General features: G+C 45.9%; 2 protein-coding genes across 6 annotated transcripts in view; one reads left to right on the top strand and one right to left on the bottom strand.

The window, feature by feature from the left end:
• The window catches only part of LOC135899672 (NPC intracellular cholesterol transporter 1-like), a 74,580-nt gene that overhangs the window by 18,481 nt on the left and 29,981 nt on the right, over positions 1 to 26,118 (top strand). For 3 of the 5 annotated variants that reach the window (XM_065428992.1, XM_065428991.1, XM_070522428.1), the window contains one exon: positions 12,974 to 13,059. The exons of the other annotated variants lie outside the window; for them this stretch is intronic. The gene's annotated coding sequence lies outside the window, so the exon portion shown is untranslated. The remainder of the gene's footprint in view (positions 1 to 12,973; positions 13,060 to 26,118) is intronic. 5 annotated transcript variants of the gene reach the window in all.
• LOC135899671 (malate dehydrogenase, cytoplasmic-like) overlaps positions 1 to 26,118 on the bottom strand; it is a 46,769-nt gene that overhangs the window by 18,692 nt on the left and 1,959 nt on the right. Inside the window, exons 2-4 of the mRNA XM_065428989.1 lie at positions 22,851 to 22,952; positions 12,991 to 13,087; positions 4,412 to 4,587 (exon numbers count right to left, since the gene is read on the bottom strand). Coding sequence (XP_065285061.1) covers positions 4,412 to 4,587; positions 12,991 to 13,087; positions 22,851 to 22,952 — 375 coding nt within the window. The remainder of the gene's footprint in view (positions 1 to 4,411; positions 4,588 to 12,990; positions 13,088 to 22,850; positions 22,953 to 26,118) is intronic.

The following is a 26,118-nucleotide window of genomic DNA, read 5'->3' as shown; positions in this document are numbered from 1 at the left end:
ACGTCAAACGATGTCAGGAAGTAGGAAACATGCAGATTTTACGCATGTAAACGCCCTTGTATCACTTCGAATCGCATTGCCATGCCTGAAGGACCGGATACCTTCGAAAATAGTGAGTGGGTGACTGTAGTATACGCAATGTTATACTACCTGCTTATTACCGCGACAGCGTTAAGGAGCTCATGTTGCAGAAAAGCGGGTGTCGTCGGCGTCGGCGGCGTTGGCTGTGAGCGATAAATCCCAGCAGGCACTTCATGAATAAAAAACAACTTGCAAGATGGGCTGGGTGGGAATCGAACCAGGGTCTCCGGAGTGTGAGACGGAGGCGCTAGCACTCAGCTACGAGTTGCTCCGCGCTCACCACGTCCGATGCGGGGCGCGTAGTCGCTGCGCCGTAGCCCATTGTCGTACACCCCTTGGCGGGTCAATGGGAACGCTGTCACGTTCCACTCTTGAAGGCGAAGCTTAAACGTCCTCCAATTTTTTTTCTTCGTTCTCTTTTTCACAGTTCATGTGATACAAAAAGTAGACATGGATTGAGACTTCGCGCGCATGAGTCTTCCTTTAGAGAATGCGTACTTTTCTCGCGGAAACGTCGATGCTAGACTGACACTGTTGGCAGCTGAACGAGGCGGTTGCTCAAGCTCCAGTTTCGAAGGGGCCTCCGCTTGTTGGCCATTTGGGGTAAGAGAAAAGCAGTGCATTTCGAAAGCTAAATAACGAGTCAGCCTAAGAATGCGTGAAAATGCACCCACGTGCGCAGTCACATTTAATTTAGGGAAGTGCCACCGAGTGCGACTTGCAGCCGTTGAGAAGGGCAACGTACCCGTGTATAGTGCGCAGTGTCGCTGGTTCTCGCTTTTTGTGTGTTAATTGTACGAAATAAACAAATGTTTATTTCGAATACGTGTGATCAAAAGTGAACTATAAGAAAAAAGAGCTTTCTTTATCGTAATAGTTTAAGGTTCAGGTCAGTCACTCAGGCCCACCGTTATCAGACGCACCAACTCGAAGATTCTTCTACCCGTTACCTCGGCTGAACGCGGTCGACGTCGGCTCTATACGTGTGTGCGGCTCGCGGGGACAGAAATTCCTGCAGCCAACAACGCAAAATAAATTGCCATCTATCACCTGCCTGTCCACGCAACGAAACTTCTCGCGAGCAATTTCTCACGCGAAACACTCTCTATATTTGAAAAAATGACTGAAGTGTCCAGAGATACGCACCGAGCGAATTTCCTTGAGATTTGCTGACCAAGAAAAATCGCCAGAGTAGTCCTTTAAAGGTCGCCCACGTCCTCAACGGTATAATTGAGGACGCGTTCAATCTACTCGTGCTTGAATAATTATCAGCGGTACAGGACATAATTTCTTAATTCTGCCGCTTCAAAGAAGTGAGCACCAAACAAAATACTCCATATTACTTCTATGCTATCTTCTTCTTGGCCTACGCCTGGTAATTTTTACAACATATTGCCAAACAGTAATCATAACTGTGGAGAGTCATCGCATAGAACCCCACTTTTCCCGTCCTCTTAGTGCGGCGACATCTATACCTGCGTGGACCGCCGGTTTCCGTGCATGGCCACTACGTCTGACAATATCGTGTGCATAGTTCGACGGCAGAAAGTGGAATACACCTGTGTGCCATTCTACAGCTGGGAGAGGCATTGCCAATTGCCCGCCTGTGTCTTAAAACTTCTAAAGAAAAGCAGCGGTGCGTCAATGACGCCTTATCGTCGTTGCCGTTGTTGTCAGCCATTGTCGTTGACGCGAGAAGTGCGTTTTAACCATGAATAAGAGAGAACAATGAGTTGTGCAATATAACGTTGACGGAAATTGGAAAATTCCTGCAGCAACGTCGCATAAAACAGAATGCGCGGCAATTTGTTCGCGAGGAAGTTCTCATTCACATTCCAAGACAATGTATAAGAAAAGTCCTATGCCCAATGTCTTGAACGGTTCCGCGTAATAAACTGATGTATTATTGAGAATCAGTGTTGACCATTTCGCGATGTAAATGAAAAACATAACCACTGCCTTGGTTTTATAGATAATTTCTCACGGCCATGGCCACGAGAAACGGACCATACTGGAAATACATTCTAAGTGCATACGCCTTGTAAACTCATCGGCTACAATTCGTAAATTGCAGTAGGTGCCGTAAGGTAACAAACAAGTTAAGCGCATTTCGCTAATTACCTGAATATGCGTTTGATTTCCCATGCGAGTAATGTCTCACGCTTTGTATACTCCAGCTGAAGATCTGGAATTGTTAGCTGCAACAGCCGGTTTTTAAAAATTCCGTAACACTTAAAGATGACCACGCATATCAATGTCTGCCGTCGGCTCATGCGAATTGTGACATGGTTATACTATGGCACTATGCCACGATATATTGGAACTGGCTACCTAATAAAGAAAGTAAGTATTTTTTAAATTCTTCTTGCTTGCTGTCATGTCAGTGTACTTGTACAATTAGGTATTTATTTATTTTTTAATATGTATTTCTTTCGAGAAATGTGTTTTACTTGAGGGTCACACAGACTGCATCTGTAAGTATTCAATTTTATTATGGTTTCAAGCTTCAGACACTTTGTGCTTTGCAATACTTTTGAAGAAGTTTTTGATGTTCTCAAGCTGGAAATGGTTCTACAATAGTAAAAATTTTGGTGACAAATAAACACTTCATCTTGAAAAATTCGTTTTGTCTGCATCAGTTGTGCACTCTCGATTTCATGAATGACCATTGGCTTAGCTGTATTGCCAAATGAAAAACTGGCTTAACAGTTCTGCTAGCAGCTTTACAATATGGCTTATTCAGGCAATCTGGGAGCATGCTTTTGAGCTCAGGGTGATCTAGGCCTGCAATACAGAAGCACCTATGTTTAAATTTGCCCCTGTGCTTTCATGCAAATATATATCAACGCGACAGCAAAGGTATATGTGAAACAACATAGCGCAGCTATATTTTAAGAAAAATGCAGTATTAAACAAGCTCAATAAACATTGAGGGCATAATTCAGTGGTCTTTGAACATAACTGCAATGTTCATGCTCAATGCAGCTTCAACAATATTCCAATAGAATTTCAGTATCGACAGAATACATTTCAGCAATACTTCAACGGGCTTCCTATGTTGCCGTTCACATCTTCAAAAATGCTTCATTTGGGTTTCAATATTGACAGACAACACATTTCAACAATAGTTCAATAGGCTTTCAAAGTTGACGTTCATCACTTCTTCAACAATACTTCGATGGCATTTCAGTCTTATCATTCGACACAGTTTCAGCATTACACCAATGATGTTTCAATTGAAATGCTTCGATGGTGTTTCGACAAAATGTCACGGGTCACTTATCAACACTTAACAACTTACTCAAAGGTGTTTCATTAATACTACAATCTGATTTCAATGCAGCATTTTGACATTGATAAATTACAATTCAATAACCTACCAACAACATTTTTTTGTGAGGGCAGTGTTCAACCAAAGCTATAGATCTGTTGGCATGATTCACGACATCGACAGGAGAGTGATGAAGAAATATGGGAACTGGTATTAACGGCATATTTAAGCCAGATCTGACGGTGAATGCTGTGAGTGAAAAGCAGAAAGCCATTCTATACTGTGCTTTTGGTTTCGGAGTTTTTAGAGTGCACTGTTTTTGAGCCAGACGGGCGAGTTCGGTCGTCTTTCTTCCCCGGAAACCATATTGCACTGAGTTTATAATATTATAATGGTGGATGAAAGAGGAAAAACGGATAGGATGGAAGTTGGGTGAAAAATGAACAAATGATCCTCTCAACCTTCTAATATACTGCTATTACATTTGTGCATTGCCTTTCGCGAGGAAAAACACCTAATCAAAGACAGGTGTTAAATATCTGCAACAGGCACTGCGAAATTGTGTGAATTAGACATTTACCTGGTCGTATCCGGATGCTTGATGCGTCCACCGATTTACTGTTGTACAACATGGTGAAACAAGAAACCAGTTAACTCTCTGTTACCTTGCCTAGGATAATGGTGTTCACATTGTAAAATGTAAGTAACGCAGTGCATTAATTCAACACCACGGCGTTGCACACGAAACAGCATCTTTAAAGCACTGGATGCAGCAGACTGATAAACGATCGCACCATATCTATATAGTCTAGGCCTGAAGGACGGTGCGGGAAGAAAGTTGGCGAAAAATAGTCGTGTATCCTGCGTGAGCGAATGCTGTTTTGGTATACTGACCACCAATTTCCTCTTCGAGTTCGCCTATGGGCGAATGCCGTCGTTAAAGAAGTTCGTAATTTTTATTGCTCACGGTGCGATGCAAACTCATCTGACTCTTGGGAAACCGATGCTCTAAAGTTTAGATAATCTCAGCCACGAAATGGGCCCACGGCGGTCGCTCACCTTCACGGACTTCTTGGCGTATAGGTTGAGGCAGCGCCCGTGGCTCTGGTAGATCTTGGCGTTGGTAGCCAGCAGATCCTTGCGCGTCGCGCCTTGTTTCATGGGAGATGAGGCTAACAGGATGGCTGCGTCGATGCCCGTGAAGGCGATCTTTTCGTCGTCTGTGGCCACGATGTCTAGGTACGTTGAGGAAAAAAATGATGGTTCATCATCGTCGTGGTCATCATCATGTGTACCGGGATTGGTAAAGCAAAAAAAAGTTTTAAGCTTATTTTAACCCTCTAATGCCCGATGTATCATGTATGCTACGTTGAGTTTGATGTCTCGCACAAAATGCCGACTGAAACGCGGGAAACCCAATCAAAGCACGTAGTTGTGTTAGTCTCATGCTGGATTAAAGTATCAGCTGTGCACAGTTTAGGAAACCAATCAGTGATGATTTAATTTTATAGTTAAATATATATGAAAAAATATTTCTTTTTTACAGATAGGTCAACAAATGTCTTCTTATTTGCTTTACGTGCAGCTGGGTTTGGGCCTTACGGAGCTAAGTGAAAAAAATCATGAGTAGAAAGCAGAAATGCAAGCGATTATTGGCCATTGGGTTGTATGTACGTGCATTTGCTGGTTCTCTAGGTGTGGGCATGCCAATCCAGTTAGAATGGCACATTTGTGCTTTTTTGTCATGTTATATTAGCGCACAATTATTAGCAATTAGTACACACACATTATATATATATATATATATATATATATATATATATATATATAGTCATATAATGAGAAGCCAACAAACACTGACACGAAGTACAACATAGGGGAAATTGCATGTGCTTAATAAATGAAATAAAGTAATGATCAATTAATGGAAATTAAAGTGGATGAAAAAACAACTTGGGTCCAACAACAACTCGAGTCCCTCGGTTAACCCCCTTTCTTCTCGTTTATTTCTTAACGAGGGTCTCGAATCCGGCAACATTGATGCCTTCAGGTAGCATATGTGGGTTTATTGACCAGTTGCCTTCTCCCGAAAAGATCACGTTCTCGTGACGCCTGCGGCACAAAAGACGTTCCACGTCCGCCGCCAACGTCTGTGAGTGGGGGCGCTGGCTAACACTCCCAGGGTTCTACTAGTACACATAAATACCCAAGAAAGTGGATGGGGAAACGCCGCCGTGGTAGCTCAATTGGTAGAGCATCGCACGCGACATGCGAAGGTTGTGGGTTCGGTTCCCACCTGCGGCAAGTTGTTTTTTCATCCACTTTAATTTCCATTAATTTATCATTACTTTATTTCATTTATTAAGCACATGCAATTTCCCCTATGTTGTACTTCGTGTCAGTGTTTGTTGGCTTCTCATTATATGACTAATAATTATCGGGTCCCTCGGTTAACCCCCTTTCTTCTCGTTTATATATACATACACACATATATATATATATATATATATATATATATATATATATATATATATATATATCTGGCCACAGGTGAAATACGAACCCACGTCTTCTCATTATGCGTGGACCACTCTTACCGCAAGGCCATTTTCCAATCTACTTCCTGTGGCATTCATGTTTAACTACAAGAACTAACGTTGGGTGTGTTGTGCTTTTATGCACTTTCATTTCAATTTATTTTTCATTTCTTCAATTCTATTAAGAATTGCCCATAATTTACCGTATACTGTCCTTGGTGTCACTGTTTCTTATGATATGATTAAGAAATATCGGGCGCCTCGGTTTCCTTTCTTCTTGTTCAAATATGTATGCAGGGTGTTTCAGCTCATTTTAGCCAGAGTTTTTAACGAAAGAGAGATAAAGAGGAAGGGCAGGGAGGTCAGCCAGAGTTTAAAAATATACCAATGCCACATAGGTGGACAGAACAAATGTAATGTGGCTTTCCATCACTTGGAGATACTCAAACGATTTTTTTCATTCCGCATAATTAGATAGATAGTCTTAATTATTTAATCAACTTCTCAAATATTATAATTTCATGAAAGGTACCAGTGAGGAAATTGTAGAGCGACATGAAAAACTCCCAATACAGCTTTTATATATATATATAATATGTGAGCGTTATTTGTGCATATCGTCGTCGTCATTTGTACACACGACTCATCAAGGCCCACGTGACTGGCCGCTCGAGGCACTTCGCGTGTATTCGCGGGCTTCTTTCACGCTCGGAAACACGCTTTAATGCAGCAGGTATTGAGGAACAGAAAGCTGTATTGGGAGTTTTTCATGTCGCTCTATAATTTTCTCACTGGTACTTTTCATGAAATTATAATATTTGAGAAGTTGATTAAATAATTAAGACTATCTAATTATGCGGTATGAAAAAAATCGTTTGAGTATCTCCAAGTGATGGAAAGCCCCATTACATTTGTTCTGTCCTCCTATGTGGCTTTTATATATTTTTAAACTCTGGCTGACCTCCCTGCCCTTCCTCTTTATCTCTCTCTCCCTAAACTCTGGCTAAAATGAGCTGAAACACTCTGCATACATATTTGAACAAGAAGAAAGGAAACCGAGGCACGCGATATTTCTTAGTCATATCATAAGAAACAGTGACACCAAGGACAGCATACGGTAAATTATGTGCAATTCTTAATAGAATTGAAGAAATGAAAAATAAATTGAAATGAAAGTGCATAAAAATGCAACACACCCAACGTTAGTTCTTGTAGTTAAACATGAATGCCACAGAAAGTAGATTGGAAAATGGCCTTGCGGTAAGAGTGGTCCACGCATAATGAGAAGACGTGGGTTCGTATTTCACCTGTGGCCAGATATATATATATATATATAGATATATGCGTGTGTTTGTGTGTGTGTGTGAACGACACAAGAAGGGTAAGCGAAGGGCGTGATTCTTCTTAATCGTGAAATACGCATACACAAACACACAGACACACACACAAATATATATATATATATATATATATATATATATATATATATATATATATATATATGTGTGTGTGTCTGTGTGTGTGTGTGTGTGTGTGTGTGTGTGTGTGTGTGTGTGTGTGTGTGTGTGTGTGTGTGTGTGTGTGTGTGTGTGTGTGTGTGTGTGTGCAAACGACGCGGTGGTAGCTCATTTCGTAAGAGCATCGCAATGCGTTAAGCAAAGACGTGGCTTCCTATCCGATACGCGACCAGTTGCTTTTTCGTACACTTTCGTTTTCCTTCATTTGTCAGTTGTACATTCCAAGGACAACTCATTTACGCTATGCATTCCTTTGTGTATGTTTACTTCCTATGGTTGTGATTACCAAAATTCGGGCCCCGCGGTTCCGTTCTTTTTGGTGTATATATTGTAACGATGTTAATAAAACAACGATATTTATTAAGGGCGAACTTGTGCCAACAAGTTAAAGTCACTGCGCTCGTGAAGAAATCTGCGGCAGTCGCTTTCTCCAACTGGGCTCGAACCGTCTTCCTGGTTCTTCTCGCGTGACCCCTCGTGTGCGTGGCGCATGCGAGCCGGGTCCAACTGGCTGCCCGTGCCACGAAGATCGCTGCCTGTTGCTGAACAACACCACGGTACGGCGTGCACAGTGTCCAATACGAAGGGCGCGCAACTTGAATGTGACCACGTTGCCCGATGCGTGAGAGGAAGTAGGGGTTGCTGTGGGCTCTCACGTTTTTTTTTGTGTGTGTGTTCATGACCTTTCCTGGTAGGGTTTCATGCGGACAACATGCACAACTTCCGTAGGGTTGCGCCGTCTTGGGCTCCCGTGTCCAGCGGATTTCACTTCGTAAGTGAGGTCTCTTATACGACGAAGTATTTCGAAAGGGCCGAAGTATCGGCCCAGAAGTTTTTCAGACCACGCCGTCACACTGGGGTCCATAACCACACCTTGTCACCGGGCTGATAATGAGCTTCACTGCGGCGCTGGTTGTACCGGCTGGAGTCGGTGCGTTGTTGGCAGCGTATTCGGTACCTTGCCATCTGTCGTGCCTCCTCGGCTCTTTGCAAGAAATCATCGAGGTCAGATGAGTTATTGTTTTCTTCACCTAACGGCAACATAGCATCCAAAGTTGTGGTTACTTCTAGGCCGAATACAAGTTCAAAGGGAGCGACTCGTGTTGTTTCTTAAGCGGCCATATTAGATGCGAAAGTTATGTATGGCAAAATTTCGTCCCACAGCCTATGTTCAACGTCGACATACATCGAAAGCATGTCAGTCAGTCTTCTGTTGAGGCGTTCAGTTAAACCGTTTGTCTGAGGGTGGTACGCCGTAGTTCTGTGATCAGTATGTGTCATTTGCAACAAGCATTTCATTAGGTCCGTAGTAAAGGCTGTTCCACGATCGGTAATAACAACTGTGGGAGCGCCATGCCTGAGCATGATATTGTTGACAAAGAATTTTGCAACTTCGACGGCTGTTGCACTGTACAGGGAATCAGTTTCTGCGTAACGGGTCAGATAATTCGTGGCCACAACTATCCACTTTTTGCCTAAATATGATGTTGGGAAGAGTCCAAGGAGGTCCATACCGACTTGTTGGAATGGGGCTTTTGGCGGCTCTATTGGCTGGAGGAGGCCTCCCGGTTTTACGGATGGATTCTTGCGCCTCTGACACCCGCGACAAGTTTTGACGTAGTGCTGCACTGATGCTAATAACTTAGGCCAGTAGTATTTCAGACGAATCCTGGCGAATGTACGGCTCACGCCCACGTGTCCAGATGTCGGTTCATCGTGATACGCATGCAAAATTTCGTTTCGCATAGCTGTGGGTACGACAAGTAAAAACTTTGTCTTGCTGTTCTCAAAGTTTCTCTTGTAGAGGACTTTGCTCGCATACAGAACGAGGATAGTCCTCTAGAAAAAAATACGCGGGAGTTGAACGTCGAGTCCCGCCAGGCGCTGTATAAGTGGAAGCAATGCCGCGTGATTTCGTTGTTGTTGAGCGATTTCTGACGCGTCAACAATGCCAAGGAATGGGAAATCCTTTTCTTCTGACACAGTAGTCTCGACTGGGGCAGTCGGCATCGCTGTGCTTCCTCCTGGAACGGGATACGACAGTAATGCCATACTCTTGAAGCTTAAGGCTCCATTTTGCTAGTCGTCTGGATGGATCCTTGAGATTCGTCAGCCAGGAAAGCGAATGGTGATCACTGACTGCTCTGAATGGTCTACCATAGAGATGGGGCCGAAATTTACATATTGCCCAAATGACTGCAAGACACTCTTTCGCGGTTGCGGAGTAGTTTGCCTCTGCTTTCGAGAGCTTACGGCTGACATAAGATATTACTTTCTCCTGGCCGTTATTCCACTGCACTAGTATGGCACCGAGGCCGACGTTACTCGCATCGGTACGAATTTCAGTGTCGGCTGTCTCATCCAAATGGGCAAGGATTGGAGAAGGTTGCAGGCGTTTCCTTAACTCGTCAAAGGCGTCTTGTTGTTCGCTTTTCCACATGAAAGGTTGATCTTCTCTTGTTAGTATTGTAAGGGGCTCAACAATCTTTTCCACAAGTTTTCCACAAATCTTCTGTAGTATGCGCATAAACCCAAAAAACGTCCTACTGACTCTTTGTCTGTGGGTGTCGGGAACCTCACAACAGCTGCTGTCTTTTCGGGATCTGGCCGAACGCCTTCAGCACTGATGACGTGTCCGAGAAGCCGAAGTTCATCGAAGCCGAACTGACATTTTTCCGGCTTAATTGTCAAGTCTGCTGCGCGGATAGCTCCTAGTACTAGTCGCAGGCGCTCTAGATGTTGGTCAAATGTGGCGGAAAATACGACCACATCATCCAAATACACTAAGCACGACTGCCATTTCAATCCTGCGAGCACTTATGTCCATCATTCGCTGGAACGCTGCAGGCGCGGGACAGAGGCCGAATGGAAGCGCTTTAAATTCGTAGAGGCCATCAGGGGTTACGAATGCTGTCTTTTCACGGTCCCGCTCATCCACCTCGATTTGCCAAGATCCACTCTTCAGATCCAGGGAGGAGAAAAACTTTGCACATAGGAGCCGATCTAACGTATCGTCGATACGCGGAATGGGGTATACATCCCGCATAGTTACGCCGTTCAATTTACGGTAGTCGACGCAGAATCGAAGTGTGTTATCTTTTTCTTAACGAGCACTACGGGAGACGCCCGTGGACTGCTGGAAGGCTGAATAACGTCATCTGAAAGCATCTCCTCTCCTTGCTTCTTGATGATCTCCCTTTCTTTTGGTGAAACTCGACACGGGTGCTGGCATACCGGTCTTGTGGCGTCCTCTGTTATGAATCTATGCTTTGCGACAGACGTGCGCCGTACCTTCGAGGAAGTGGAGAAGCAGTCAGAAAAATCCTTTATCAGAGCATATATCTGTTTCTTTTGGGCTTCCGGGAGTCTCAAGTTGATGGTAATTGATCTGTCGACACTACAGGTTCCTGGTAGGGCAGTTGACGTTGTAGTTAGGCTGCATAATTCGTTCTTTACACAGAACTCGTGGAAATAGGCAATAGCTGTTCCTTGTGTGATGTGTTGGAATTCATTTCCGAAATTCGTAAGTGCGACATTTGCACGGCCATTGCTTAGGTGAACAAGACCTCGAGCTACGCAAATACCTTTGTTGAAAAGGAGCTCTGTTTCCATCCGCTATGCCTTCGCGGTCGTAAAATCTTTCATTCTCCACAAGAACCATTATACTGCAGCGTGACGGCACAGTTACGTCATCATCGACGACGCGCAGTGCAGCGAGACGTCGCTCCTCCGATTTTTCCACAGGTATAGCTTGTTTTGTCGAGAAAGACACACTGGACCTACGTAGGTTAATTATAGCGCCGTTAGGTTGTAGAAAATCCATTACCAATATAAGTTCCCGTGAACATTCTGGCAGTACAATAAAATCAGAAACGTAAGTGAAGCCTTTTATCGTAAGTCTTGTGGTGCATCGGCCAAGGGGCGTAATAAGATGACCACCTGCCGTGAATATCTGCGGACCAGTCCACTGCGTCACAACTTTTTTCAGGTGCTTCTGCGTCTTGAAGCTTACTGCCGAATAATCAGCGCCGGTGTCGACTAAGACATTCAGCTCGCATCCGTCTATTATCAACCGCACATCTGACGTAATCGTTTCGTTCCTGCACCTGTATACTGGAATTCTCTCGTCACCGCACTGGAACCGCGTTGGAGGATCCTCATAACTCTGGTTATCAGCGGCCTCACCTCCACAGGTCGCTTGTTTCAGCTTTCCTGGTGTGGGCTTGGTGAACGACGCCTAAGCAATCTTGGAGATGCGCGTGGGCTAGGCGATCGGTAGCGCATAGGCGACGGTTACCGTGGTTGATGTTGGCGAGGAGTAACGGGGCTTTGGCGCGTGGACAAATATTCTTCGATCTCCGCTGGCCGTTCACCGTTTCGAGGGCATGGTGCGCTTATGAAAACATCTTAATCCAGCTTGAAGGTACGGGCAAAACATATACAGGTGACTCGCTTCTCCGCCGTGAAAATACAGAGGCCTGCGCTCGTGGTCACGCCAGACGTCACTTTTTCGGGGCCTTTGTTCCACAAAACGAGGTGCACTACGTGCTGAAGGTGGATAGGCAGCCGGTGGTTCCAGCAGACGAGGTGCACTGCGTACTGTCGGCGGGTAGGGAACGGTCGTCGCAACTGCTCCACTACTGTGTACCACGGGTTGCCTGAGTACGTCGGCGTATATACGTTGGGATGCGCCGCATCGGCTGTGGCTCACGCTCTGGATTCCTTATGACCTGCCTCAGTTCGTCCCGGACAACGTCGATGATAGTGCAGTTGGAGCCTGAAGGGTCTGCTGCTTGTGAGATTGGCTTACGAACAGCTGTGCTGGTGCTACCTGGCTAGTCATTGTGGCGGCGTCCGTTGTCTGAGTTTCCCTTGGCATGAAGAGAAGAGGGCCGAATTCGGGCGAGTCACCTCGTAGACGTCGGCTGGTCCGCTGGTGTACAGGTGTCAGTTCCCCGGGATGGACTCACTGGTGGTCGGGGCTACGTTGACGTCCGTTCGTGGGGCTTCGACTCATACCCCGCACCTCCGCCAGAAATGTAACGATATTAATAAAACAACGATATTTATTAAGGGCGAACTTGTGCCCACAAGTAAAAGTCACTGCGGTCATGAAGAAATCCGCGGCAGTCGCGTTCTCAAACTGGGCTCGAACCGTCCTCCTCTTTCTTCTCGCGCGACACCTCGTGGGCGTGGCGCATGCGAGCCGGGTCGAACCGGCTACCTGTGCCACGAAGATCGCTACCTGTTGCTGAACAACACCACGGTACGGCGTGCACAGTGCCCAATACGAAGGGCGCGCAACTTGAATGTGACCAAGTTGTCGCGGCAATATGCATACATGTATATATATCGCCCTTCCTTCTAGTCCCTGTACGTTTTTTTTAGTAAATGTTATCATTAGTTTCTTCATCTTATTGATGGTACCTAAACCCCACTGCAAGATTTAGGCTTGCTTGGACTCACTGAATCTATTTTAAACCCTTCCCAGAAATTTGTATTTCTCGTCTGGAAAAACAATAATTATATGAATAGGAAGGGCAGCTTTGTATTATTTTTCGCTTCAGGAAAGGAGAAGGCTCACTCTGCAGCAAGGGGAACGCGCAGTCCTGAAGCTCCATGACAACGCCACCGAGGACTTCCATCACCTGCGGTATGTCTAGAAGGTGCAGGACCACAGGCTGCAAAATAAGAGTCCTTGAAATTATAATAGAACTAAGAATAGGTGAAGGATAAGAACAAAAGACAAACAACAAAGAACAGGGGACAGGGGGGCACTAAAGACTGTAGAAATAGTGTGAACAAGGGTATTGGTTTTGGTGCATAGGTATGACATCACGTAACCCCGGCAAGCACAAATCGGACTGTGTAAAGGAAATAACGAAAAAAAAAGATTCGTCAAGTACGCTTCACGAAATAGCAACTAGCCGAAACCGCCGCTCTTGTGAACTGTATTTCTGCAAAATACAAACAATACACAACCAACTCTCGTTTACCAAAGGGAGGCAAAACTAACGCTTAACAACCCAGCGTTCTTTTAGTGTGTATGTGTATGTGCGCGTGCGTGCGTGCGTGTGTGTGCGTGTGTGTGTGTGCTTGCATGTGTGTGTGTGTGTGTATTCCACCAATACACTCGTATGCTGAAAAAAAGTTCTTCAGAAGCTTTCATGTCTCTTCCTCTTCATGCGAAATCAGAAAAGCAGTTCAATACTGTATGGCTACCTTTTGCGGATACCTCAAGCTTTTCTTACCGAGGAGAAAACTGCAGGTCATAGATTAACACCTTGCGTGAACATAGTGCCATTATTACAGGTGAAGCTGTATATGGCTAGCCGATTCGTCCATCCTTCCGTCGCCTGTACGCCGAAAACTCCTCCAGCGTAACTCCATGTGCTTACGAAACAAAAAAAAAAGGAAAGAGAGGCGCCCGATTGGCTGCGTCAGTAGTGATGTCGTTTCCCTCCTTCACAGCCGAGCGCGCGCGCAGCAGATTCTCTCTGGCTCCGAAATGGGCATACTCCTTACTCCTTACATACTCCTAAGGAGCAAGGAGCGTCCGATAAGTAACGCCGCGAGCAGAACGGGGAAAGTGCTCGTCTACGCCGTGCCGATGCTGCAGCCCGGGTACAAGAACAGGCTCATGCAGCCGAGCGCCAGCCGCAACTGTGTACCGAGGATCCGGCAGCCTAACAAGTAGTCGTTTAATGAACCGTCTGGATTAACCCAGTGATAAACAGCGGTACCACACGTTTCAGCTTCGCTGGTTAGCCATCTGTACGGAGTGATTAAGCAGTTATTTGTAGAATATTTCCATTTTATCGCACGATACCGACCTCCCGTCCTCCCTAATTTTCGTTGTGAAGTACGTTTCTTCATGTATAATACGAGGGCATAATACTTTTCTTTGCTTAGCCTATAATATATAATGCTCTATCCAATATATAATGCAATATGATTGAGCAATCGGCGGATTACAACCAACGGATGCGTATAATTACATAGATACGAAAAGAGGTCTGACTTATTCAGTATAGTGTGTGAGATCGCACGCGCATCCCGATATCTCCGGAGCGGCCACGCGGTTATCACGCGGTAATCACGTGCTCGCTCGCAGAGAGTAGCGGGGAGAGGGCACCTTCGCCGCACCCGCTGCTCTTCGCGCATGGCAGCGACGCCTGGGCCCAAGGCACCCCGTTCCCTCCTTTCCCTTTCTTCGAACCGGGGAGACTCCCTCTCCGCCGCTCGGGGAGAAGCGCTATTCCCCCGATGCACTTTTGTCTTTCGGCTGAGGAGCTGGCGGCTGGCCGCATCTCAATTCAGCCGCTGAGATCGCCGCACGCCATCCCCCTGCTGCGCTCGGCCTTTGTGAGCGACTGACCGCCCCAAGGCCCGAGCGCGGATCCACTCTGGGATAGCTGAACTCTTATCAGCCTCTTCTGTGGCTGCAACATTGTGCGGTTTCTGTCACCTCAGACGAGCGGAACGCTCCGCCGCTGTGGTTTTGTTTTGTATTTCTGTTTGTGTTTGCTGTTGTTGTCGAGTTGGTACTTGTACTCTAAGGTGAATAAACACCTTAGGTCGAAACTCACCCTGTCCCCCTGGCCTGAACCCGCCGTGGTCGCAACTCATTGGGAACCGCGGGTTAGGGGTCACAGCTCTGACTGTTAGGGCTGCTGCGAAAGTGCTAGCGAGCGACTGCTGCTCCGTCGGCGCTGTGCGATCCAGATAAGGGTCAGGTGCGCACGCGCGAACTTGAGTAATACCCCTATAAGTGATACCAGCTGCCATATATGCATAGCGTAGTGAAAGAGTATAAGAATCATAAGTGAACACCTTAGCAAATATCTAGAAATATTCCTGAGCTACCTGAATTTTCATAAGAAAAGCGAAAATATACCGATCAAGAAAGGAGTCAGTCGGGCAAGCAGACACAATTATTCTTATGTTATTCACGGAATGCTTGCAAGGATTATTCATGTTGTTAGACTGGGTAGGATTGGGAAGGACGATTAGCCGGGAACATTTCAGCAACCTGCCTTTTGCAGATGACATTGTCCTGTTCAGCAATGACGAACATGACTTGCGGCGAATGATCGAGGATTTTAACCGGCAAAGTGCAATAGTAGGCCTGAATATTAATTTGCAGATAACTAAGAAACTGTTTAATAGCTTGGTGAGAGAGCATCATGCCACACCACATAACTTTATTTCTTTAAGACCCCTCTAGGGGTCAATACATGAGAAGTTGGTTTTAATATTCTCACTAGGTGTCTGCCAGTTGAAAAGTTTGCCAATTTTGTTCTTCAGGAAACTTGATGGTCAGGTGATGGAAACAATTTGGCGGGAAAGGCCGTTCTATTCCGATGCTGCGCGTGGGACACCGAACTAGGAGAATTGAACAGTATGAGCGCGTGGGCGTGGAACTTGAAGTTCATGACTGGTGCAATGAGATACGCGTGCCAAGGGTTAGATATAAGAAGGGATACCGAGAGAAAGGTCAAATAACTTGTGCGACAAAGACAGTGTGACCATTCGAAGGCGAATAGAAAGAAGCGATAAACCATAGTTTGCCTTTAATGATGACAAGCTCACGTGTTAATGACAAGGTGAATTAATGAATCGAGCTGTGCGTTACTGAGCTGCTTCTAGAGCGCTGGTGAGATCAGCTTGGTGTGGGCTTTGATTGAAGAATACATACTCAAGGTTTGGTCTAACTAGTGATTTACACACGAGACATTTTACATGTTCGGAGGCAAGGCAAGCGTTGCGTGCCAAGAAATATGGCGTTTCATGGGCATATGAGATAATGTTAGTGCTATGTGTACGCCAGGACACAACGTGCCACCTAAGATTCTGAATGAGTTAATGGCTTTTACAGAAAACTCTGAAAGTGATAACAAAAAAATTAAGTGCTTTAGAGTGGCGGGAGAAGGATAGAGATTTGCACTTAATAGCGTCGAATATCATTATAGCCCTTCATTTCCCCGTTTAGCGCGTGGTCAATGTCAGTCTGTAGCTCTTGTTGGTCAGAGACGCTAGTGCCGGGGCGATAGATGATGCAGTTGTTAGCAAACATGCGGATGTGGGAGGATACATGCAGAGGCACATCGTTAATAGTTATTAAGCGAAAGAATTAAACGGCCCATGAGGCAGAAAATGCGGCATTGGCGGCGTGACTACACGATGATACAAAAAAGCTATGAACCCATGACCTTTGGCGGGAGTCGGACACACGACCTTTGGTGTTAACTAAGAAGAAAATAATTGTAAGGCACATTTAATTAAAGTAGAGGTCATTAAGGCACTCGAACCCACGACCTCTGGTGGGAGTCCAATCCACGAACTTTCGTTGTGGCCTAATATACAAGTATCGTTGATGGTCGCAATGCTTTCCCATTCATGCACGTACGGATAAATAAGTGCCCCTTGATTTTTTCAAGAACAGGAGCCAGAGGGAGGATCCTTGCGGGACACCTGACATTACTGGGGGGGGGGGGATCAGAGTTGTGGTTGTTAATAAAAGCGATTTGGGAACGGTTAATCAGGCATTCTTTGAACCATGCAAGAATGTCAGGATGTATGTTCAAGTGACTAAGCTTTAGTACGTGGGGCTTCGGGCTAATGTGCCCAGACCCGGCTAGCTAAGGTCTAAGGAGACACGCAGCACGTCCCCACTCCTCAGCGCACACGAAGGGGCGCCGCGGCGGGTTCGCTGCTCACGGACAAGGCGTAGACACGACTCCAGCCGTGGCACCAACGAATGGGGGTTTATTCCCTGTTGTGTACAAAATGCGCGTACAGTACAGGAATACGGCACTGGGGTGGCAGTCGCAGACTACGGGTGAAAGCTCCCGGGAAGTCTGCTCCGCCACGCTGGCTCTTCCGAGCAGGTTCGCCGCACAGAAGGGGGTCGCCTTGCTCAGAGGGGCGCGGGACCAAGTGGGTCCGCGCCCCTCTGAGCATCGTCCGACAGCCAAGAGCACCGAAAGTCAATCTCTCCGGGCGAAAGCGCCCGCGCACCTCCGATGCTGAAGGAGAGAGAAGCCGAAGAGAGGGCGAGAGGGGCCCGCTGCTCAGGCACAGTTCTTACGCGCGGTGAGCCGCGCGCGCAAGCAGCAGGCTCCGCGTCGCGCCGGCGCCAGCGGCCGCGGGGAATGCACGCTATCCGGAATAAGGCTCGGAACTGCGTGTCCCCAGCGATCGCGCGGACGAATGGCCCAAGTCGCGCGTGAACAGGAGACCGGGGTCCAAAAGGGGTCCCCACAAGTATGACTCGTTGGCATAGAAGTTTACCGAATGCCTTCGCAAAATAACAAAGAAATATTGCGTTCGCCTGCATGTTACGATCGATATTAGCGTGCATCTCGTGAAGAAAGGTGTCCATTGCTTTCGCACGAGAACGCCTTGCAAAATCCATGCTATCGAGAACGAGAAATCGTGACTGGCAGTCAGCCCCTAAGATACGTGTAATAGTACGTTAATCTAGACCCGGGTGCAGCGGTGGCGTAGAGGTAGAACACCCGCCTCGCGTGCAAGAGGTCCGTGGTTCGAATCCCGGTGCCGGCAATTTTCCACCGGAATAAAAAAAAAATCCGCGTGTTGATAAAATTGCATAAACAGGCCTGGAGTGCGGCCTGATCCCGGTGACCAGAACCGGTAACGCACTCCCTCACCAGAGCAGGATTGGCCACCCTGGTGCAGTACTTGGCCACAACCTCCTATATGAACAACAAAATCAAACCCCGGCCCTCAGTCCCCAGCAGCTGCGAAGCAACTGACCAAGGCGGCGGTCAGACCTGCGACGCTGCAGAGGGTGCTAAGAATCACTGGCTCCGGACAGGCCGCCATTGGAATATGAACCTGGCAACGTTTAACGCTAGAACGTTATCTAGTGAAGCGAGTCTAGCAGTGCTATTGGAGGAATTAGAGGGCAGTAAATGGGATATAATAGGGCTTAGTGAAGTTAGGAGGCCGAAAGAAGCATATACAGTGCTAAAAAGCGGGCACGTCCTGTGCTACCGGGGCTTAGCAGAGAGAAGGGAACTAGGCGTCGGATTCCTGATTAACAAGAATATAGCTGGTAACATACAGGAATTCTATAGCATTAACGAGAGGGTGGCAGGTCTTGTTGTGAAACTTAATAAGAGGTACAAAATGAAGATTGTACAGGTCTACGCCCCTACATCCAGTCATGATGACCAGGAAGTCGAAAGCTTCTATGAAGACGTGGAATCGGCGATGGGTAGAGTGAAAACTAAATACACTATACTAATGGGTGACTTTAATGCCAAGGTAGGCAAAAAGCAGGCTGGAGACAACGCAGTGGGGGAATATGGCATAGGCACTAGGAATATCAGGGGGGAGTTATTAGTAGAGTTTGCGGAACAGAATAATATGAGGATAATGAATACCTTCTTCCGCAAGCGGGACAGCCGAAAGTGGACGTGGAGGGGCCCGAACGGCGAGACTAGAAATGAAATAGACTTCATACTCTGCGGTAACCCTGGCATCATACAAGATGTGGACGTGCTCGGCAAGGTGCGCTGCAGTGACCACAGGGTGGTAAGAACTCGAATTAGCCTAGACCTGAGAAGGGAACGGAAGAAACTGGTACATAAGAAGCCGATCAATGAGTTAGCGGTAAGAGGGAAAATAGAGGAATTCCAGATCAAGCTTCAGAACAGGTATTCGGCTTTAACTCAGGAAGAGGACCTTAGTGTTGAAGCAATGAACGAGAATCTTGTGGACATCATTAAGGAGTGTGCAATGGAAGTCGGTGGTAACTCCGTTAGGCAGGATACCAGTAAACTATCGCAGAAGACGAAATATCTCATCAAGAAACGCCAATGTATGAAAGCCTCTAACCCTACAGCTAGAATAGAACTGGCAGAACTTTCGAAGTTAATCAACAAGCGTAAGACAGCTGACATAAGGAAGTATAATATGGATAGAATTGAACATGCTCTCAGGAACGGAGGAAGCCTAAAAACAGTGAAGAAGAAACTAGGAATTGGCAAGAATCAGATGTATGCGTTAAGAGACAAAGCCGGCAATATCATTACTAATATGGATGAGATAGTACAAGTGGCTGAGGAGTTCTATAGAGATTTATACAGCACCAGTGCCACCCACGACAATAATGAAAGAGAAAATAGTCTAGAGGAATTCGAAATCCCACAGGTAACGCCGGAAGAAGTAAAGAAAGCCTTGGGAGATATGCAAAGGGGGAAGGCAGCTGGGGAGGATCAGGTAACAGCAGATTTACTGAAGGATGGTGGGCAGATTGTTCTAGAGAAACTGGCCACCCTGTATACACAATGCCTCATAACGCCGAGCGTGCCGGAATCTTGGAAAAACGCTAACATAATCCTAATCCATAAGAAAGGGGACGCCAAAGACTTGAAAAATTACAGACCTATCAGTTTACTGTCCGTTGCCTACAAACTATTTACTAAGGTAATCGCAAATATAATCAGGAACACCTTAGACTTCTGTCAAGCAAAGGACCAGGCAGGATTCCGTAAAGGCTACTCAACAATAGATCATATTCACACTATCAATCAGGTGATAGAGAAATGTGCGGAATATAACGAACCCTTATATATAGCTTTCATTGATTACGAGAAAGCATTTGATTCTGTCGAAACCTCAGCAGTCATGGAGGCATTACGGAATCAGGGTGTAGACGAGCCATATGTAAAAATACTGAAAAATATCTATAGCGGCTCCACAGCCACCGTAGTTCTCCATAAAGAAAGCAACAAAATCCCAATAAAGAAAGGCGTCAGGCAGGGAGATACGATCTGTCCAATGCTATTCACAGCGTGTTTACAGGAGGTATTCAGAGACCTGGATTGGGAAGAAATGGGGATAAAAGTTAATGGAGAATACCTTAGTAACTTGCGATTCGCTGATGATATTGCCTTGCTTAGTAACTCAGGGGACCAACTGCAATGCATGCTCACTGACCTGGAGAGGCAAAGCAGAAGAGTGGGTCTAAAAATTAATCTGCAGAAAACTAAAGTAATGTTTAACAGTCTCGGAAGAGAACAGCAGTTTACAATAGGCAGCGAGGCACTGGAAGTCGTAAGGGAATACATCTACTTAGGGCAGGTAGTGACTGCGGATCCGGATCATCAGACAGAAATAATCAGAAGAATAAGAATGGGCTGGGGTGCGTTTGGCAGGCATTCTCAGATCATGAACAGCAGGTTGCCATTATCCCTCAAAAGAAAAGTGTATAATAGCTGTGTCTTACCAGTACTCACCTACGGGGCAGAAACCTGGAGGCTTACGAAAAGGGTTCTACTCAAATTGAGCACGACGCAACGAGCTATGGAAAGAAGAATGATAGGTGTAACGTTAAGGGATAAGAAAAGAGCAGATTGGGTGAGGGAACAAACGCGAGTTAATGACATCTTAGTTGAAATCAAGAAAAAGAAATGGGCATGGGCAGGACATGTAATGAGGAGAGAAGATAACCGATGGTCATTAAGGGTTACGGACTGGATTCCAAGGGAAGGGAAGCGTTAGAAAGTTAGGTGGGCGGATGAGATTAAGAAATTTGCAGGGACGGCATGGCCACAATTAGTACATGACCGGGGTTGTTGGAGAAATATTGGAGAGGCCTTTGCCCTGCAGTGGGCGTAACCAGGCTGATGATGATGATGAAGCTAGACCCCTGAGTCATAGAAGACCCTCATCACGAGTGATAAATCTATAAATATGATTTGGGGCGCATACGGCAGGCAATATGAAGTCATGATTGCCAGCTTTCTGGCGTTCTTCAAAAAGAAGTATACAATTGTTGCATCCTACTGGTTTTAACATATGGGGAAGAAACTTGGAGGTTAACAAAGGAAGTACTGAAGAATTTAAGGAGCGTGCAACGATTGATGGAAAGAAGCATGTTAAGCGTCACGTGAAGAGGCAGGAAGACTGCCTAGATTAGAGTGCAAACGGCGGTATTCGATATTCTAGTTGACATTACGAGGAATGAAATGAAGTTGGGACAGATATATGTGCTGAGTATGGTAGATAACCAATGGTCTGTTAGATTGACAGAATGGGTGCCAAGGGATGGCAAGTGCAGTCGTGGATGGCAGAGATGGTGTGATGAAATGAGAAAATGTACAGGCATAAGATGCTGTCAGCTCGCACAAGACAGGGATGATTGGAGAGCGCTGGGAAAGGCCTTCGTCGTGCAGTGGCCGTGAATTTAGATAATAATAATAATACTTATTATTATAAATATTATAATTATTGTGGTATTACTGACTCTAACCACAAATGTGGATTGTTTCTCTGTTGTACTTTGAGCCTCAGCCACAGCCGAGCTAGAACGTGATGTTTCAGCCCGGCGGTGCCCCGGTGATGCTGCAAGCACCAGAGAAAACATTCTGCGGACTCACCATCTATTTTTGCAATGCACCTTGATTTCAAATGGAAAAATATTTAAGGAAAAACAAATCAGTAAGACCGGAATATCCCTGGACTTACAGTCGTTGTTAGTCCAGCGCCCTTACTGTCTAATTTCTTCCTTATACCGTAATAATTTATTTGTTAAGCAGGTTTAAGGCAAAAATCCGCAAAACAGGAAAGGCGCTGGGCCTCAGCCAATCTTAATGCGATTACCATTTATCGAAAGTTTCACGAAAAAACTTAAAGCACAAAACTGTGTCATTCGTGCCATAGCACTGCCCAGTCCCGCTCAAAAGACTCATTGCTTTGGCGGGCTGACGAAAGATTTGAATGGTATATTTTCTGTTCTACTAAAGAAGAACTATTCGGGATGTTTGTCTCTATACCTCTAACCGTCTTCCCACCAACTTTGATCACTGGGTAGTTCGTGGTGGAACAGGTGGAACATCGATCGGCTGTGCTCAAAAAACAGTTGGGCCAACTCTGGGTATCTGTCGCTCTTGAAAAAATAAAATAAAGCGTCTTTCACGCCAACTTGATTCACTAAATATGTGCTGCTCTTCATAGACAAAAATGTTTAGAATATATCTGGTGCTCAACGGAGTCGAATTTCAAAATGACATCACGTGATTTGATATTCAGACGCCTGCCATGCGCGGACTTCGCGGTGGCGACGCCTAATGGCGCAGCGTGCCCAGGGGGATGCAGGAGATAGGAGTCCGGCTGCATACCCACCGCATACATGACGCATTTCGGCGATGGAAATGCGGAGTGTGGCTAATTGCTTCAATACTCACCGCATTAACGCGGACATTTATCCAGAGATAGGTTCTGCCGGAAGTGTTATCTTTTTCAGCGAAAGCCCAGATTGTTACCGTTTGCTTCACTTCTTTCTCACGATGCTTGACTCGTGGTCAACCAACTGGCCCTCTTTTAAGCGTTATTATGGTAGGTCCTTCCCGAAGTTCTTTAGTGCTGAATAATGCTAGTCAATGCTGTCAGATGTAACGGAATCCAACTCGCCTGCTTCTCACCAAACACGTAGCCCTTGGCGATGAGGGGCGCCAGTGAGTAGGCGATCTGACCTGCAGCACCGGTGATGAGCACCCGGACAGGATCCTTGATCTGTGAGGAGAATCGATTGTACAAGGCAATTTCACGGCAGTGTGTATCAACGATTGTCATCTTTCAGGCGTCTTCACTTGACCCTTCATTTCAATTAGCTTTGACTGTCCTCGAAATTGGCATATCCAGAGCATTCAATAAAGACGTAAGGCTTCTTTAGGACGGCCGTATATTAGCCACGTGCATAGTCGCAAACGCCGCGTTTTGTGCGTCTTGTGCCGGAACCGTGGACACGACATTATGGACGGCAGTAGTGGCATGTCTGCAAAAGGCCATAGAATTAATTGCGTAATTGCATGATGTCGCATTTCTTAGCGCGCGCTTAGAATGCGGACTCTTCTCATCCGGAGTGCCTACAAAATTTCCAATTTGAATATTCTTCATGAAAATAATTTTGAAAGGGAATCAAAACTCATTTTTGTGTTACGCATTCGTTTAGTGCAATGGGAAGCTTACCGGTCCGAGTGTCCGATCACGTAGTGCTAACGTGGCGTACGCCGTGGAAAATTTTTTATAAGAATTTCTCGATCTGCAGTGACGATGTATTCGCTCACTGGAAGCATGCTGAAAACGCTGACAGGGGAGCGCGACAGCGAGTACACGCCGGCTTTGGTGGAGAGCAAATAGCAAGTGCGGGCGTAGCTGCGGGAAAATATTATGTTGTATATGAAACCGATGCTTCTGCTACTGACGCTTTCCGAAGTGTCGAATTATTTCGACAATAACAGCTACGTGCTTTCGTGGTTGCCTGTTAATAGAGGTTTGGTCATTAACCAGTCAAGGGTGTATTTTTAGCCATGCCATGTGAGGTTCTCGAAAGCGGAACGGCGCCTTCACACGTGGGGGAGCCACGCGACGCTTTTGACTTCCACAAGCATGTCGTCTCTCGAAGACATGAGCGAGTTCAAACTACGGATTCCAACTCGCACGTGTGCTCAGAATTTCGCACGCGTACAACAGCACTCATGGATACACGCCGCCATGCATTGAGGGACGCGAGTGCCGTTGGTATTTGGGGGCTTTTTTTATTTCTTTATGCGCACAGAAAAGAGCGCAAGCGACTAATAATATACGGAGTGTAATATTAAGCAATGAGTATGCGGTACCTTATAACAGCCGACTTACATAAGTAATCCCACACAGTGAATCCGAAGCTAGTACCAAGGCTTCGCGGCCACTTGGCACGACTTGTTGGTTTTTGAGACTTTCTTTGCCAATTTCGTGCCAGCCATGGAACATCAAGCCTCTGACGCACGCGCGATGCTCTTAGATATGTGTAAACAATTCTTGAAATTGATCGACACACAATTTGCCCTATCTTCTTCTACTTCCTTAGTTTAAAGCTCAGTCTTTGAAGCAAGCTATCTCTTTATCGCTCAGAGAGATAGAAGGAACACTGATCCATTTTCCTTCAGCTTGTTCGCAGATATGAAACGCGTCAAGTATTTCTGTTTCAGTTATCGCCCTGCTTCTGCCAAGTATCGTTACATTTTCAAAAAAAGAAATGGTGCACGGCCGCACTGACGACAGCGAAAAGCCAGGTGACCAGGTCCATGACACTTGGTCCACGCACAATGCTCGCGCGTCTGGTCATTGATGCATCGGCCGGTTTGGCCGATACAGACATTACCACGCGTCGACGGGATTTTGTAGATAAGTCGAGGCCTTAGCGTATTCGTTCACATTCTTGGTTTTGCGGGCCTCTTTCCTCGTTATCACATGTTCAATGCGCATGAACACTCCTGACAGCTTACACGGGCGGAAAACATTATTTCTACACCATGTCGCCCAGCAACTTTGTTCGTTTTGTGCCACACTTTATAAATACAAGGCATCACATGAACGTTATTCTTATCTTTGCTTTTGTCAAATTTTCGGTCTCCTTTGCTTTGTTAAAAATTAAATTATGGGGTTTTACATGCCAAAACCACTTTCTGATGATGAGGCACGCCGTAGTGGAGGACTCCGGAAATTTCGACCACCTGGGGTTCTTTAACGTGCGCCCAAATCTAAGTAAACGGGTGTTTTCGCCCCCATCGAAATGCGGCCGCCGTGGCCGGGATTCGATCCCGCGACCTTGTGCTCAGCAACCTAACACCATAGCCACTGAACAACCACGGCAGGTCTCTTTGATTTGTCTTTTGAGCTTTAGACACGGCTGAATGAGGTACACTGTCACTTCTATTAACGCGATGGCATTAATGACCCCGTGTCGCAAAAAATACGGTGTTAGCGTCCGACGCTGAACGTCATCTCAGCTAAAATGGCCGTGTATATTCTGTAGTGCGCTGAAGTTCTTCTATCACAAAATTTGTTCATACCATGTTTTACATTCTTCATAAAGTTATTCCTGAAAATTTTGAGAATGACAGCCCACATACAAATGTCAGGAAACAAAACACCGACAGCCCACGCCTTTTGTCTGAAATTTTAAATGTGCCAAAATATAACAACACCGGCCCGCGCTGGAAGCGGCGTTTCTACCAGAAAGCTCGTCATCGTGTACAGCGTTCGCCCCCAGCGTTTACAGGTAAACATTACGGTTACATAAGCGGCAGTTGCCGGGAAGCGTGAGAAACAGTCAGGGATCTTTGAATGCTATGGCGTTCCACTCTTAAAGACGAAGCTGAAGTCTCCTCCAGATTTGTTGGCCATGACCACTTCGATTTTAGACGCAGTCTTCGTCATGTCATGGCTCATGCGTCACGACATGACACGGCGTTATTTTTCTTGTGAACTACTATAGAAGTGGTAGCTGAGAGCGGCTCCTAACACGAAACTCTACAGCGGCGCCCTCAAACCGACTATGATGTGGTTGATTTCAATGAATGTTTGAACATATCAAGCCTTTTTTCAGAGATCATCACCATCACATGACCGTTTTCATTCTCACGACGGGTTCGTGATCACAGTGCAGAAAACTATGTATAACAAGTACTTCTTGTTTTGTGCACCACAGTGTTTTATTAATTCTTGTGAATTACGTTGTACATACTCAACCCTGTATCCCACTTATTATGTAATACCTCAAACAGGGGCTTCATGATGAAAAGCGCGTGTATTTTTTTATTACTGTAAAAATCTCTTGTCTTATCGGAAAGTAGAACGTGTACTCTAAGAAAGCTACAGAAATTCTGAGTCTACTCATGCGTAAGCATTGTTTGGT

Source organism: Dermacentor albipictus, chromosome 7, assembly GCF_038994185.2.
Source record: "Dermacentor albipictus isolate Rhodes 1998 colony chromosome 7, USDA_Dalb.pri_finalv2, whole genome shotgun sequence".
Taxonomy (NCBI): domain Eukaryota; kingdom Metazoa; phylum Arthropoda; class Arachnida; order Ixodida; family Ixodidae; genus Dermacentor; species Dermacentor albipictus.
The sequence above is the reverse complement of the archived record's forward strand: the minus strand, read 5'-3'. Positions and strand labels throughout refer to the sequence as shown.